The 14,530-nt window shown below is 39.7% G+C and overlaps 1 protein-coding gene across 1 annotated transcript in view; it reads left to right on the forward strand.

The window, feature by feature from the left end:
- The first annotated feature begins 4,008 nt into the window (after positions 1-4,008).
- Positions 4,009-14,530, forward strand: part of CR2 (complement C3d receptor 2) — a 49,577-nt gene continuing 39,055 nt past the window's right edge. Inside the window, exon 1 of the mRNA XM_052653502.1 lies at positions 4,009-4,071. Within this exon, the coding sequence (XP_052509462.1) occupies positions 4,014-4,071 (58 nt within the window). The 5' untranslated portion in view covers positions 4,009-4,013. The remainder of the gene's footprint in view (positions 4,072-14,530) is intronic.

The following is a 14,530-nucleotide window of genomic DNA, read 5'->3' on the forward strand; positions in this document are numbered from 1 at the left end:
TTGCGACCCTATGAATCGCAGCACGCCAGGCCTCCCTGTCCATCACCAATTCCCAGAGTTCACTCAGATTCACGTCCATTGAATCAGTGATGCCATCCAGCCATCTCATCCTCTGTCATCCCCTTCTCCTCCTGCCCCCAATCCCTCCCAGCATGAGTCTTTTCTAATGAGTCAACTCTTTGCATGAGGTGGCCAAAGTACTGGAGTTTCAGCTTTAGCATCATTCCTTCCAAGGAAATCCCAGGGCTGATCTCCTTCAGAATGGACTGGTTGGATCTCCTTGCAGTCCAAGGGACTCTCAAGAATATTCTCCAACATCACAGTTCAAAATGTAGTTCAAAATGTAGTTCCTTATGTAGGGGTGGTCAATTATTAACTCCATGTCTAGCCTCTCCCCTCTCTGGAGGATGGGAAAGGGAGGGGGCAAAACTTGCAAGCTTCTAATGATGGCTTGATCTTTCTAGTGACAAGCCTCCATCCAGAAGTCCTGCAAGAGTCACCTCAACAGAACAAAAGATGTTCCTAGTGCTCGTATCTTGAAAATTTACTAGGGTTTTATGAGCTGTGTCAGGGTAGAATCAAAGACAAATATTAGAACAAGATATCCTCCTAGTAAACACCTAGAAAATATCAAGGATTTTAGGAGCTCTGTGCCAGGAAGAAGGAGCAGAGACCAACACATATATTTTATATTATCTCATGTAAACTATATTACAAAGCTATAAAAATCAAAAGAGTATAGTGTTTGCATAAAAACAGACACACAGATCAATGGAAAATAGAACACTCAAAAATAAACCCATATGCTGCTGCTAAGTCGCTTCAGTCGTGTTCGACTCTGTGCGACCCCATAGATGGCAGCCCACCAGGCTCCCCCGTCCCTGGGATTCTCTGGGCAAGAACACTGGAGTGGGTTGCCATTTCCCTTCCCCAAAGCATGAAAGTGAAAAGTGAAAGTGAAGTCGCTCAGTTGTGTCTGACTCCTAGCGACCCCATGGACTGAAGCCTACTAGGCTCCTCCATCCATGGGATTTTCCAGGCAAGAGTACTGGAGTGGGGTGCCATTGCCTTCTCCAATAAACCCATATATATAAGATTAATTATTTTACAACAAAGGAGCTAAGAATAAACAATGAATAGAGGATGGTCTCTTCAGTAAATGGTGTTAGTAAAACTCTACAACCATTGTGAAAGAAAGAAACTGAACCATCTCACACCATACACAAAAATCAACTCAAACTGCATTGAAGACTTGAATGTAAGGCCTGAAACATTAAATACTTGGAAGAACACATGCGGGTAAACTCTTTGACATTGGTCTTAACAATTTCTTTTCTTTGATTTGACACCCAAAGTAAAGACAACATATGCAAAAAATAAACAACTATTACTACATTAAACTAAAAAGCTCCTACATGTCACACATAAAAAGATGCTCAACATGATCAATCATCAAGGAAATGCAAATGAAAACCAAAATGAGGTATCACTTCACACCTGTTAGAATGGCTACTATGATAAGGGATAACAAGTGTTGGATAGGATGTGTATAAAAAGGACTCATATGAATTGATGGAGCTACTATGGAAAAAGAGTAGTTCCTCAAAAAAAAAAAAAAAAAAAGCAGAACTGCTACATTATCCAGCAGTTCCACTTCTGTTATACATCAAAGGGGAAAATAAAAATATGCCATATATATATATATATATTCAACCATGGAAAGAATGAATCTTGCCATTTTTTATAACATGGATGAACTTCGGGAGCATTATATTAAGTGAAACAAGTTGAACAGGGGAAGAGAAATACTGTATGATCTTATTTACATGTGAAATCTAAAAAGAATGAACTCATAATTACAGAACAGATTGCTGGCTGCCAGAGATGGGGGCAGGTGGGAAGTGGGGAAAATGAATGAAGGTGTCAGAAGACACAACCTTCCAGTTATAAGATAAATAAGTTCTGGGTATATAAAGCACAGCAGAATGACTATAGTCAACAATACTGTACTGCATATTTGAAAGTTACTGAAAGAGTAGATCTTAAAAATTATTATAAGAAAACTCTGTAACTATGTAAGGTGATGGATGTTAACTAAACTTACCATTCTAATCATTTTTCAATATGTACATATATCAAATCATTATGATGTACACCTTAAACTAATACAATATTATATATCAACAAAACTGGAAATAATTAACATAAATATACGTTACCAAAAAAAGTTAATATTATCTGAAAACACCCATACAGAAACTCTCAGAATAATTTTGACCATTTATCTGGACATCTCATAGACCAGTCAAGCTGACCCATAAAATTAACCATCACAAGTGTCCAACAGGATACTATGGAAGTAATATAGCATGAGTTCTGAGAATAAATTTTAAATGACATTGTGACTTCTGCTTTTTCCTCTTGTTCTATCAGAAGCCAGCTGGCATATCACAAGGACACTCAAATAGTCCCAGGGCGTGATCCTTCTGGTAAGGATATCTGGCCTCCAACCTACAGCCATGTGATTGAGTCATCTTAGACTTAGATCCTCCAGTCTCAGTCCAACTTTCAGATGACTGCAGTTGTGGTCAGTGTCTGGACTGCAGCCTCATGAAAGCTCTCAAGCCAGAACCACCTTGCTTATATGCTCTCAAATTCCTGATACATGCAATTGTATGAGATAATGTGTGTTTATTCTTGCTTTAAATTAATAAGTTAAGGGTAATTTGCTACTTGCAATAGGTAACTAATTTAAAAGCCATTAAACAAAAATAATTGCTGCTTACTTTCAAAAGTTTCAAAGTCAGGAAAACAAAAAGACTGAAAATCTTTAACAGAATAAATGAGAGAAAGAAAAAAAAAATCTAATGCAATGCATGATCCTAGAATGACTCAGCACCAGGAAAAAAGCAGGTGTGTGTTCCTTTGTGCATGAATTGGCACTTGCCTTCCCCCACTTTTTTTTTTTAACCATAATAACCAATATTAGATGATTGGAGAAACCTGTACTGTCTGTCCCTTAGGTAATACATTAATTTCCTGTTTTTGCTCATTGTACTGAAATTATGTCAGACTATATTCTCGTTTTTAGGAAATACATATTGAAGTATTTAGAAAAGGGGCATCATGCCTGTAACTTATCTCAGAGTTCCAAAGTAAATAATTATATAATTGTAATCATATACACTTATAAACCTATATGTGTATATATCTAAATCTCTATATAACTATATCATAGTTATTAATCTAGAAAGAGGGAGAGCGGGAGAATGAAAAAGAAAATATAGTAAAATGTTAACATTTGGATAATCTGAGTGATGGATGTGTGGGGATCCTTTGTATTATTTTTGCAACTTTTCTGTCTCAGTTATTGCAAAATAAAAAGAAAAGGACATCAGAGGTGGTTTCTATTCCTTAGTTTCCTTTGTAAGTAAACGGTTTTCAAACGGAAGGTTGGAAACATGAATAACTTTTGAAATGAATTTAGCGAATCCAAACCAGAATTTTCAAGAGAGAGAAAGTGGGGAAAGGGGAAAGGGGAAAGGGGAAAGGGGAAAGGGAGAAGAGGGGAAGGGAGATTGAGCAGAGGGAGGAGACGGGGGAGGAGAGGAGATGATAGAATAGGACAGGACAGAAGAACATCATAGATTGGTCAGGGTAGTGCTATTTTGCTTCAGAGCCCCAGCGGCAAAAGTAGATGGCCTGGGCTGCGCGTTCCAAAAAGTTGAGAAGCGACTGCACTGAAGACTGGAGTCTGAGCCAAACAGTGAATCAGAGTTTCTCCGCCTGCCGGCCCCAGGCCAACCCGCAGCTCCTTCTGCCACCCTCACGGTGCGGTCCCGCCCCCAGCAGCCTGCAGGTGTGCACTCAGGCTAGCACGTGGTGCCAGATACTACTTAAGGGCCCACCTTCCCCTGCTTGCAGCCGCCAGCTTCTCTAGCCCTGTCTTCCCGGAGCAGCTGGAGGCTCGCGGGTCTCAGAACGCATCGCGCCGCTGGGGCTGCAGCCGTGGCATGGGCGCCGCGGGCCCGATCTTGGTTTTCTTGACTCTTCTCGCGCCGGGGGTCCTCGGTGAGCTGGGAATGGGATCATGGAGGTAGGGACGCGTCTGGGACCGGGATGGCCTCTGTGCCATGATGCAAAGGAAGCAGTCAAACGTGAGAAGGTGGGACAACCTTGCCTGCTTCTTACTCGTTTGGGGCACCTCTCTTGGTCCTGAAGGTCTTCGCTCGCTGCTCCGGTGCTGGGGCCACCAGTATCGCTGGCTGCATGACGGAATGGCACTATGTGATCTGTCTAGTGTGTCCTGTGGCGTGACATGCTCGCCCTGTGCTCCCCGGGCCCCGAGCCGCCGGGACTCAGCATGTGCTCAGCGCTCTGGGTCCCGCAGGTCTGCCAGCGCTAATGCCCAGACACTTATGCGAAACTTACTTGTGCTGAGTGCAGTTGCATGCTCCGCTAGGCGCGGGAGTTTCTGCACACACTGAACGTTCCCCTGCCAATAAAAACAGCACAGCCTCCCGCTAGCTTCCCCCAAAAAGAATAATGTCTGATTCCCAGGCGTGATTCTTTTATATATATATATATATTTAATTTTGATGTGATATTGGTAGAGAGATCCTAAATGATAAACATCTGAAGCTACTTAGAAAAGCTGATATGTGAATAAAAACTGCAGTACTTTGTGTTATTTATTGGCAAGGGCACCAGAAAGTGTCATTCAACTTTTATTATAATTTTCTTCCTCCAGACTGGCTTAATTTTAAATTGTAAATTAAATTGTATTGTAATTTAAGATTGGAGTCTCTTGGTAATAGGCTAGGTATAACTGTCTAATAATTTTCAGAGGTCAGTGGATAAGAAATTTACTGTATACAGACCTCAATACCTACGTGACTTTTAGCAAGTCATTTGGTTCCCAAGCCTCAGTTTCTTCATCTTTAAAAGGAAGCTAGTGATAAGCAGCCCTACCCTTATTGGACTGCCTTGAATATCAAATGAAATTCGGCAAATGAAAGCTGGATGTTCGATGCTATTACTAAATGCCAGTAATAAGATAACTATCTGAATCTGTTTTGATGGAGTCAACATTTAACCTTGACCACTGCCAACTTGCTAGGGGATATTGCATTCTTTGGTTCTATTACAGTTTACTTTGTCAGCTTCCTGACATTCAGCTTTTTCCTGACCCTTAATTGAACATTTCCCCAAACCACTATCTTCACCCCTCTCTCTCCTACCTATTGACTCTCTTTGAACAGATGTACTTTCACAACTTTCTCTAACACATCTCTGTGGCATTGTTCCTGACCAGACTTTTTGCCAGTGTTCCATTCATTTATCTAAATTTCAGCGAGGATGTTATCAATTGAAAATCAACTTCTTTAGCAACCCTGTCAATTCATTGTTCCCCCAAGGATGCCAGAGCATCCCCTTCCAGTACCAGAGCAGGACTATCCTCTCCGTCACTTAACTCCAGACACACGGAAGAGCAGGTTTACTGAACTGCCAGCTGTCATAACTAGTGTGCTTCTGTTGTTTGTCTTATCATTCTCACACCAATATTCCGATCATTCTCATTATGATTACCTTTGTAACAACCTCCTCTCTTACAGGTTATTCTGATACCTGTCCAACCTTTCCAATCATGAAAACTAAAATTAAAATATCTTTTTCATTATTTCACTCCCTTTCTCAAAAATCTAAAAGGGCTTCCTACTGACTGTGGAATTAAGATTAAATCTGATGTCTTCCGTCTTTCAAGCCTTTCTTTGAATCTCACTTAAGCATACCCCTCCTGATTCCCCACCACTTCCTGCTCATCTTGCCTGACCGTCACCCCATGATCTCTTGCTCATGCTCTGCCCATGCCCTTCTCCTGACTTTTGCTCCTACTATCTACCCTCCCCTGTCCATCCCTTGGCTCTTGGGCAGTTCCTGCCTCTGAGCATGCTTAAGAAACTCTTGACATTCCTTTTTCAAAAAGTATGCATACGTGTATTTTTCCAGTTTTATTGAAAAATAACTGATATACATCACTAAGTTTAAGGTGTACAGCATGATGGTTTGACTTGCACATACTGTAGAATGATTACCATAGTAAGTTTAGTTAACATCCATTTTGTTAACACAACATAGAAAGAAAAGAAAAAAAATTTCTCCTTGTGATGAGAACTTAGGACATACTCTATTAACAATTTTCGCACACATCATAAAACCATGTTAATTATAGTTATCATGTTGTACATTACATTGCTATACTTATTTTTCATATAACTGGAAATTTAAAACTTTTGATCATCTTCCTCCAATTCTCCTCCCATGCTCTGTCTTCAGTAACTGTAAATCAGATCTCTTTTTTCTATGAGTTTGGTATTTTTGTTTTTAGATCCCACATATAAGGAAATCATACATTATTTGTATGCCTCTGAAGTGTTCACTCAGTATAATGCCTTCAAATATCATCCATGTTGTGAATGGTAGGATTTCCTTGCTTTTTAATGGCTGAATAATATTCCATTGTATATATTCATCCACAGCTTCTTCGTTCATTCATCTGTTGATGGACAACTAGGTTATTTCCATGTGTTGGCTATTTTACATGTATAAATAATGTGAACATGGGGGTACAGATATCTTTTCGAGCTAATGTTTTCATTTTCTTTGTATATATCCCTAGAAATGTAATTGTTGAATCATATGGTAGTTCTATTGTTAATTTTTTGAGGAATTATGGTACCTTTTTATAATACAGGTTTCTGGGTTCCACCTTACCTTCCAGAGAAACGTTTTGGAGTTGGCCTAGGAATCCAAGATCTAACAAGCATTCTGAAAAATTCTGAAGCAAGTGTCTTAAAGACCAAATTTCCTGCTCAGAGTGGTTTTGTTTTTCTCCTTTTGCCTATTTGCATAAACCAATTCAAATTTCTTATACTCTTAAATTTCACTCTTACCTTGACTGACAGCCTTACCTCATCCAACACTAAGGAAACAAAATCATTAAGAGAAATTCCTCTATTTTGCAGTCATTTACCTCTGTCTGAAATCAGATCCTTTTCTCTCCTCTGCTTAAAACCTGCCAAGGGTTTCCCATCACAATGAGACAAAATCCATGCTCCTTAAACTCAATGCCAAGCCTCTGCCTCTCTCTGAAATTGCATTCCTCACTCACCAGCTCTGTTCCAGCCACACTGACCTTCTTTCTGTTCCTTAACTGGAGTCACACTTGTTTAGTTATTGCTCTAGTTTTCCTCTGTTAAATATTTTCTATAGGTCACCCCTTACCTGTCTCCTCAAGATTCAGGTCTCAGACCCACTGTTATTCTTCTCTGACTCTCTCACTCCTACCTGAAGTAGCTCCTGCCCCAAGTCACTCTATCACATAACCATGTTCTTTTTTCCACAGAGCACCTATCATCATATAAAAACCTCCTAATTTATTTACTTGTTTGTTCCCTTACCAGGCCATGAGAGCAAGGCCTTTATTTGTCTTATTGCCTGATGAATCCCCAGCATTTGCACATATCTAGGAATTCAGTAAGAAAGTTCCATTTTCTTCTATAACAATGAAAGTATCCTTCTTCCTGACAAAAGTCGGATCCTCTTTCTGTATTCATGATCACAATCCATCCTGTCTTTCCCATGCAAAGACTTTACCTCTGCAGATATCCCCTGTCTTGTCTCATCCATTTGTATCTCTCCCTTGGATGATCCCCACCAGCAGTTAAATATGCCCCAGGGCATCCTTTCTTTGGTTGCGGGAAGAAGCTTCTCATGATCCAGTGGCGTTCCACTTTTTTGTCCTTTTTCTCGTCTTTCTCAGCAAAAATTCTCATTGACTACTTTCTCACACTTACTTTTGTCATTAATCCTCCCCAGACAGGATTCTTTCTATACTGTTGTCTTGAAGCTATTCTCATCAAGGTCAGTACTGACCTTCTGCTAACAAATCCAATGGTCATTTTTCTATCTTTACCTTTCTCAGTCTTTCAGCAAAAGCTGACTGACTTCTTCCTCTTGAAACAGTTTTCATTATCATCTTCCAAAACAAGACATTCTTACCTATTTGCTCTATTTTTACCTATTTTCTCCTATTTTTACCTATTTTCTCTGGTTACCTTTAGTCTCTTTTGCCCTATCTCTAATATTTTTAGAGGGTCTTAGGGTTTAGTCCTGGGCCTCTTCTATTTTCCTCCATACTTTCTTCCTAAGAGAGCTATCCAGTCTCATGACTTTAAATACTATTTATATGTTGATGACTCATATGTATTATCTGTAGCCCTGAGCTCTCTCCTGAGAGGCAAATTTGCGCATGCAATTGCATTTACATCTTTATGTCCACTGAGTATGTTAAATGCACCAAGTCTAAAGTGGAACCAATTCTATACATTCCCCACAACACACACATGAGCGCGCGGGCACACACACACACATACACACACACACACAGACACAGGTCCATTCTAATCTCAATACATTGTATTACCATCAACCAAGTAGCTCAAATCAAAAGCTTAAAAGCCATTTATTAGGTTTTTCCTGGTGGTCCAGTGGTTAAAACTCTGTGTTCCCAACTCAGGGGGCTTTGGTTTGATCCCTGGTCAGGGAACTAGATCCCACATGCATCAAATAAGTCCCAGTGTAGTCAAATAAATGAATAAATAAAATAAATTTTGTTTAAAGAAGCCTGGAGCCATTACTGAATTCTCCCATTCCCTTAGCCCCACATCTAGTACAATAGAGTCCTACCAATTTTATTTCTATAATATATTCCTAGTTTATCTGTTTCTCACTGTCTCCTTGTATCTAAGCTTTATTTTATTTGGTCCAGTCTACTTCAATAGCCTCCAGACTGCACTCCCTACTTCTGAAAGTAAAAGTCCAGTCCATTCTCCATCCAATTACCAGACTATTCTTTTTAAAAGTTAAACTAGATCACATGACTCTCTTGCTTGAATTCTCCAATGACATCCACCCAAAAGAACATGGTGACATCCTACTGTAGACTAAGAAGCCCTGTGCAATTCTTCCTGCTGGGCTTTCTAGCTTCATCCCATTCCACTCTGATCACCAAATTCCAGCCACACTTGCCTTTTGTCTTTGTGACCCCATGGACTATAGCCCACCAGTCTCCTCTGTCCATCAGAATTCTCCACGCAGGAATACTGGAGTGGGTAGCCATGCCCTGGGATCTTATCAACCCTAAGATCGAACCCAGGTCTCCCACATTGCAGGCAGATTCTTTACCATCTGAGCTACCAGAGAAGCCCTAGTCTATCCCTAAGGCATAGCAAATCCATCCCTGATCTTAGGCTTCTGCCTAAAATGCTTTTACCCAGCACTTTTACCTTGCTGACACCTTCTTATCCTTCAGTCATAACTCCAGTGTCTATTCGTCATAGGTCTTCCTTAATCATCATAACTGAAGTTGTATGCCATCCTGTCTCCTTTTCCCAGTCCATTACATTTTGATACATAATTCTGTTTATTTCCTTTATATATCATCTATTTATTTATAGTCTATCTCCCTCTATTTTAATATAAATTCCATGAAGGTGAGAACCTTGTGTCTAATGTTCACTGATGCATAGTCTGTGTTTAAGACAGTATCTTGGTTAATATGCACACTGGTCATTCAAAAATTATCAAATAGTGAGGAAACCCAGTGTTTTGATATTTTATCATAATAATTCTCATTATCTATAATATTTTCTCCTCCTACCTGCTATCTGTCTTAAATTTCAGGTTTATTTTCATTATCCTATATATTTGTTCCTTATTCATTTCAAATGGACTTCTAAGCCAGTTCAGGTAAATCTCCTTAAACACAAATAAAGAATTAGATATATTTTTGTTCTCTAGAAACTCCTTTGCATACTTAGTTTTAGCATGGTTTATGTGATGTATATGTCAATATTTTGTCACTATCTTCTATTTTAGATCCTGTCATTATTTATACTGATGTTTAGTCCTGATTTTAAAAAGATGTGAAGAGGATCCAACTTAAGAAAAATAATGTTATTTAATGGTTCATAGATAACATTCCCTTTTCTTATGTGGAAAACAGCATTTTGGAATTTCTGTCCTCTGACCTGGGATTTTGATAATTTCATTACTAATAAAAGCTGAAAAGTGAAAGTGTTAGTTGCTCAGTCAAGCATGACTCTTTGTAACCCCATAGACTGTAGCACCCAGGCCCCTCTGTCCATGGAATTTTTCAGGCAAGAATACTGGAGTGGGCTGCCATTCCTTTCTCCAGGGGATCTCCCCAACCCAAGGATAGACCTTAGGTCTCCTGCATTGCAGGCAGATTCTTTACCATTTGAGCCACAAGGGAAGCCCTACTAATAAGAGTTGGTGTTCCCCAAAAGAGAGAAAATTCCTAAGTCTCTTTGAAGATAAGAATTTCCTAATATTTCTCATCCAGGAAGTGTGATTCTTACTTAATTTACCCCAAATGTCATGTTATAAAGTAACTTATATATTTTGCTTCTCCAAGATCTTGGTTGCATCTTAGTCCATGTCATCACTACTGAATAAATCTTGTAAATTCAGACAGGTTTTCAGCTTTTGGAATTATTTAGGGTTGTTCTTATTCACATTGGGTGTGTATAGGTTAAATCATTTGATTAGGGTGAATTGATACAAATCATGACAGGGTTGTGAAGTTGGTATTCACTGAGGTCAAATCCTGACTTTCCCCATAGAGTCTTGCTGTTTTGCAAAAGTATGTGCTTGAAGACATTTGTAGGTGTTAATGGAGGAAAACAGAGGAATTGAGAAAAGCAACAGGAGACCTACGGTGTGACATGAGTCCCAACAGTAAAGGCTATTCTTAGGTCCTGTCGACCAGTTCAGTCACTCACTTGTGTCTGACTCTTTTGTGACCCCATGGACTGCAGCATGTCAATCTTCACTGTCCATCATCAACTCCCAGGGCTTGCTCAAACTCATGCCCACTGAGTTGGTGATGCCATGCAACCATCTCATCCTCTGTTATCCACTTCTCTTCCTGTCTTCAATCTTCCTTAGCACCAGGGTCTTTTCCAAAGAGTTGGTTCTTCCTATCAGGTAGCCAAAGTATTGGAGCTTCAGCTTCAGCATTAGTCCTTCCAATGAATATTCAGGACTCATTTCCTTTAGGATGGACTTGTTGGATCTACTTGCAGTCCAAGGGATTGTCAAGTGTATTCTCCAACACCATAGTTCAAAAGCATCAATTCTTCAGTGCTCAGCTTTCTTTATAGTCCAATTCTCACATCCTCACATAAATACTGGGAAAACCATAGCTTTGACTATACAGAACTTTGTCAGCAAAGTAATGTCTCTGCTTTTTAATATGCTGTCTAGGTTAGTCATAGCTTTTCTTATAAGGAGCAAGCGTCTTTTAATTTCATGGCTGCAGTCATCATCTGCAGTGATTTTGGAGCCCAAGAAAATAAAGTCTCTCACTGTTTCCATTGTTTCTGCATCTATTTGCCATGAAATGATGGGACCAGATGCCATGATCTTCATTTTTTGAATGTTGAGCTTTAAGCCAGCTTTTTGTCTCTTGTCTTTCACTTTCATCAAGAGGCTTTTTAGTTCCTCTTCACTTTCTGCCATAAGGGTGGTGTCATCTGCATTCCTGAAGTTATTGATATTTCTCCCAGCAATCTTGATTCCATCTTGTGCTTCATCCAGCCCAGCATTTTCATGATCGACTCTGAATATAAGTTAAATAGGCAGGGTAACATTATACAGCATTGACATACTCCTTTCCCAGTTTGGAACCAGTCTGTTGTTCCATGTCCTGTTCTAACTGCTGCTTCTTGACCTGCATACAGATTTCTCAGGAGACAGGTAAGGTGGTCTGGGATTCCAATTTCTTTAACAATTTTCCAAAGTTTGTTGTGATCCACACAGTCAAAGGCTTTGGCATAGTCAATAAAGAAAAACTAGATGCTTTATTGGAACTCTCTTGCTTTTTCTATGTTCCAGTGGATGTTGGCAATTTGATCTCTTGTTCCCTTGCCTCATAAATCCAGCTTGAACATTTGGAAATTCTTAGTTCAGGTACTGTTGAAGCCTGGCTTGGAGAATTTTGAGCATTACATTGCTAGGGTGTGAGATGAATGCAACTGTGCAGTAGTTTGAGCCTACTTTGGCATTGCCTTTTTTTGGGATTGGAATGAAAACTGACCTTTCCCAGTCCTGTGGCCACTGCTGAGTTTTCCAAATTTGCTGGCATATTGAGTGCAGCACTTTCACAGCATCATCTTTTAGGACTTGAGACAGCTCATCTGAAATTCCATCACCTCCACTAGCTTTGTTCATAGTGATGCTTCCTAAGGCCCACTTAACTTCCGAATCCAGGATGTCTGTCTCTAGGTGAGTGACCACATCATTGTGGTTATCTGGGTCATTAAGATCTTTTTTTGTGTAGTTCTTCCTTGTATTCTTGCCACCTCTTCTTAATATCTTCTGCTTCTGTTAGGTCGATACCATTTCTGTCCTTTATTTTGCCCAATTTTGCATGAAATTTTCCCTCAGTATCTCTCATTTTCTTGAAGCAACATCTACTCTTCTCATTCTGTTGTTTTCCTCTATTTCTTTGCATCAATTGCTGAGGAAGGCTTTCGTATCTCTCCTTGGTATTCTTTGAAACTCTGCATTCAGATGAGTATATCTTTCCTTTTCTCCCTTGCTTTTCACTTTTTTTCTTTTCTCAGCTATTTGTAAGGCCCCCTCAGGCAATCATTTTGCCTTTTTGCATTTCTTTTTCTTGGAGATGGTCTTGATCACTGCCTCCTGTACAATGTCACAAACCTCTGTCCATAGTTCTTCAGGGATTCTATCATATCTAATCCTTTGAGTATATTTGTCACCTCTACTGTGTAATCATAAGGGATTTGATTTAGGTCATACCTGAATGGTCTAGTGGTTTTCCCTACTTTCTTCAATTTAAGTCTGATTTTTGCAATAAGGAGTTCATGATCTGAGCCACAATCAGCTCCCGGTCTTGTTTTCGCTGAGGGTATAGAACTTCTCCATTTGAGATGCAAAGAGTATAATCAATCTGATTTCAATATTGACCATCTGATGATGTCTGTGTGTAGTACCATCTCTTGTACTGTTGGAAGAGGGTGTTTATTATGACCAGTGCATTCTCTTGGCAAAACTAAAGGCTAAATTTGCCTGTTACTCCAGGTATCTCTTGACTTCCTACTTTTGCATTCCAGTCCCCTATTATGAAAAGGACATCTTTTTTTGGTATTAGTTCTGGAAGGTCTTGTAGGTCATCATAGAACCGTTCCACTTCAGCTTCTTTGGCATTGTGGTTGGGGATTACTTGAATTACTGTGGTATTGAATGGTTTGCCTTGGAAATGAACAGAGACCATTCTGTCATTTTTGAGAATGCACCCAAGTACTGCATTTCAGACTGTTATGTTGACTATGAGGGTGACTCCATGTCTTCTAAGGGATTCTTGCCCACAGTAGTAAATATAATGGTTATCTGAATTAAATTCTCCCATTCCAGGCCATTTTATTTCACTGATTTTTAAAATGTCGATGTTCACTCTTGCCACATCCTGTTTGATAACTTCCAATTTTTCTTAATTCATGGACCTAATATTCCAGGTTCCTGTGCAATATTGTTCTTTACAGCATCAGACTTTATTTTCATCACCAATCACATCCCCAACTAGGTGGTCCTTTAGCTTTGACTCAGTCTCTTCATTCTTTTTGGAGTTATTTCTCCACTCTTCTCCAGTAGCATATCGGGCACCTACTGACCTTGGGATTTCAGCTTTCACTGTCTTATCTTTTTGCCTTTTCATACTCTTTATGGAATTCTCAAGGCAAGAATACTGAAGTGGTTTGCCATTCCCTTTCCCAGTGGACAACGTTTTGTAAGAACTCTCCCTATGTCCTACACAGTATGGCTCATAGTTTCCTTGAGTTAGACAAGGTTGTGGTCCATGTGAACAGCTTGGTTAGTTTTCTGTGGTTGTGGTTTTCATTCTCTCTGCCCTCTGAGGGATAAGGATAAAAGGCTTATGGAAGCTTCCTGATGGGGGAGACTGACTGTGGGGGAAACTGGGTCTTGTTCTGGGTCTTGTTCTGATGGGTGGGGCCATGCTCAGTAAATCTTTAATCCAATTGTCTGTGCATGGGCGGGGCTGTGTTCCCTCCTTGTGGTTTGGCCTGTGCCTCCACTCCTGTCTGTATAACTCCACCAATAGAAGTGTTGGCTACAAAAAGGCTGGATCCAGCTATAACCTTGGGAGGTCTGTGTTTCCCTTTGTGTCAGTTAGTCCATGTTTGTTCTTTGACTTGCACCTGTAACTGTTTCAGATTTGTTTGAAAAAGGAGATTTATAGATTTGATATTCAAATATACCATCATTCTGGAGTTGAAACTTGAACTGTCTTTCATATCTAGAATAATTCTTTTCAACATACATTCTTAAGCAACAGGGCATTACAGTTTTTTTCTCATCTCCTAGAATAAGACTTGTTTCTTTTTCATCATCATAATCACAATTA

Source organism: Budorcas taxicolor, chromosome 16, assembly GCF_023091745.1.
Source record: "Budorcas taxicolor isolate Tak-1 chromosome 16, Takin1.1, whole genome shotgun sequence".
Classification (NCBI taxonomy): Eukaryota; Metazoa; Chordata; class Mammalia; order Artiodactyla; family Bovidae; genus Budorcas; species Budorcas taxicolor.